This window comes from Cynoglossus semilaevis, chromosome 16 (assembly GCF_000523025.1).
Source record: "Cynoglossus semilaevis isolate Cse_v1.0 chromosome 16, Cse_v1.0, whole genome shotgun sequence".
NCBI lineage: Eukaryota > Metazoa > Chordata > Actinopteri > Pleuronectiformes > Cynoglossidae > Cynoglossus > Cynoglossus semilaevis.
Genome location: NC_024322.1, coordinates 1,029,912 through 1,032,523, shown reverse-complemented (window position 1 = coordinate 1,032,523; position 2,612 = coordinate 1,029,912). Strand labels below are relative to the sequence as shown.

The window sequence follows — 2,612 nt, the reverse complement described above, 5'->3', positions numbered from 1 at the left end:
ATAAAAATATATATAAAAAATCTATAATTTTATTTTACATGTACATATGTAAAATAAAATTATAGATTTTTTTATATATACGTATAAAAAAATAAAAATATATTAGGAAAAGAATTATATTAAAAATTAAATTTCTAAAAAAATCTATAATTTTATTTTACATATGTACATGTAAAATAAAATTATAGATTTTTTATATATATTTTTATATATATGTAAAATAAAATTATAGATTTTTTTTTAGAAATTTAATTTTTAAACTTTTTTTTTTTTGGATGACTCATACTGATAGAAATTTTATTTTTAAACTTTTTTTTTTTTTGGATGACTCATACTGAACGTATACCAAACCGTGATGTCAACATCCAGGTCCGTCCTGAACCGTGGCTTTCCTGTACCGCTACACCCATAGGTTTCATCAAAAAGACAGCTCGTTCTTTTGTATGAAACCTCCTCCTTTTAGTGCATGCGACCATTTCATTTCCAAGTCCTTCCTTCTTCTGTTTCGTTCAGAAATAAGAACAAGCAGTGGAAAGCATAAAAGAGAAGCACATATGTGGAAATTGCAATTCTTAAGAAAAGGCTAACAAAGAAAAACCTTGTGTTTCCTGCCAGTTTGAACTAAACATGAGGCTGGATGCTGGTGACGCTGCTGTGAAGAACATCAACTACTCTTCTCTCCTGGGAGATGTTTTTTCCAACATTCCATCAGGAAATGGTGACCAGACCAATGCACCCTCAGGTTAGACACACAGAGCCGCGAGGAGGAGCTTACAAATCATTTCTTCTCCCTACATGAAGTTGACATTATGATAATGAAATTACTTCACCAGCTTCACCAGGCTTTGATATGATAATGTGGGAAAAGTCCTACGCAACCGTTACGCTGCTTTTCCCCTGACGCTGATCGGCTCTGACAGCCGAAGCAAACTCTCGTTCCTTATTGAACAATTTCAATGTGTTGTTGTTTATGTTTTCTATTCTCGCTTCTCCGCAGCTGTTTGATGAGAATAGTGTCAGCGAAGTGATTTATGGCCAGGAAAAGAATTAATTCGAAAGAAGTCTGCGGCGAAATGCGTTACGATTTGATTTGCGATATAATCCTAGGAGTCGAGTTTCTGGTAAATGTGGTTTTTAAACATGAAACAAGTGTTCGAGTGCATGAATTCACTTTGAAATTGGAAGTGATTTACATTCCAATCCGGTATATATAAAAAAAAAAAAAAAAACCTGAATATTTTTTAAAAAAACTAATTGTACTCGTGTTTTTAAGTCTTTCGCAAATGAGCTCGAGCCTTGTTGCTTTTACTTTTATTTGACTGACTTTTTTAAAAAATTAAAAAAAAAAATCTCTCAAATTAAAAACATGTATTTCTCCTATTTGTTTGTGACGTCAGAGTTTCGTTTTTGTGATTTTTTTTTTTTTTTTTTTTTTTCATCCATGGCTATATATTTGAGATCCTGTCACTGGAATATATATCATCGTGTAATTGCGATATGATTATTTCCCCGAGATAAAATAATTTTAATAAATAAAGATAAGAAAAAATATTATATATATTTTGAAAAATTTTTGTCCCCTTTCAAGTTTATTTTTTTCCCTGGTGTCTTCTGTTTGTGACATCAGCATTTTTGTCCCCTTTCAAGTTTTTATTTTTTTTCAGAGGTTACCGAGGTTCCGACCCTGGTGTCTTCTGTTTGTGACATCAGACTTTACATCACCTGGTTGAATAATCGTGTGTGTAAAAGTGTGTGTGAAAATAGACAAAGGGTAATTCTGGGCATGACGCAAAGCGTTTGGACTGAGCACCGTGTGCGTGTAATCAGGATCCGATTACAGCGGCGTGTTGACGTCAACCTGCGCCTTTTGTAGTTGCACTTTTTTTTTTAGCTTTCTCAATACTGACAAAAAATGTATACGCACAATTAAAAAAAAAATCAAGAAATAAACACAAATATAGACAATACCTAAATTTGGACGACGCGTGACGTAAAGGTGAAAGTTGATGAAAAATGAGGAAAAAAATGTTGCGGGAAAGTGTGGCGCTCTGTCTCCTACTCCGTTGTCTGCTGTAACTAATTCCGACCTCGCTGCGGTGCACGTGCGCCGATAACGCTTTTGATGTAAGTCTGATGTAGTCGCCGCTAATCTCTGAAGTCTAAACAGATATCCGAGAGGAGAACACAAGCTTCCCCGCTCCTGCTGGTTGCATGCTTTATTTTTTACTGATGTCACACACACACACACACACACGTTCAGACATGCACCTGCAACGTTTTGCATTTTTTATTCGTAACTGATCTCCGAGGGCCTTTTGTCTTGGGCTCTCAGCGTTTCTCTGAATGACCGGCCAGCAAATCAACATCACAGTCACGAGTCACGAGTTTTCGTTTATTTGCTTCGACCGACTTGTGCACGCTCCACAGATGTCTGCAGAGGCTATCTCCAAAGAACTGTGGCCCCCGATAAACATCGTTTTAATACAAATGCGAACTTCTGCTACGGGGTCTTTCTATTTCATATGACCACTGCGATGTACCACACCGACCTGTAGTACTTTTCTGCCGTGCCTCACCTCGGTACCTCAACTGAGATTTTGGAAGACAAAGTT

At 36.0% G+C, this 2,612-nt stretch overlaps 1 protein-coding gene across 1 annotated transcript in view; it reads left to right on the top strand.

Annotated features, from left to right (window-relative positions):
* The window catches only part of efhc2 (EF-hand domain (C-terminal) containing 2), an 11,998-nt gene extending 10,758 nt beyond the window's left edge, over window positions 1-1,240 (top strand). The window contains exon 15 of the mRNA XM_008327851.3: window positions 616-1,240. Coding sequence (XP_008326073.1) covers window positions 616-747 — 132 coding nt within the window. The 3' untranslated portion in view covers window positions 748-1,240. The remainder of the gene's footprint in view (window positions 1-615) is intronic.
* The last annotated feature ends 1,372 nt before the right edge of the window (window positions 1,241-2,612 follow it).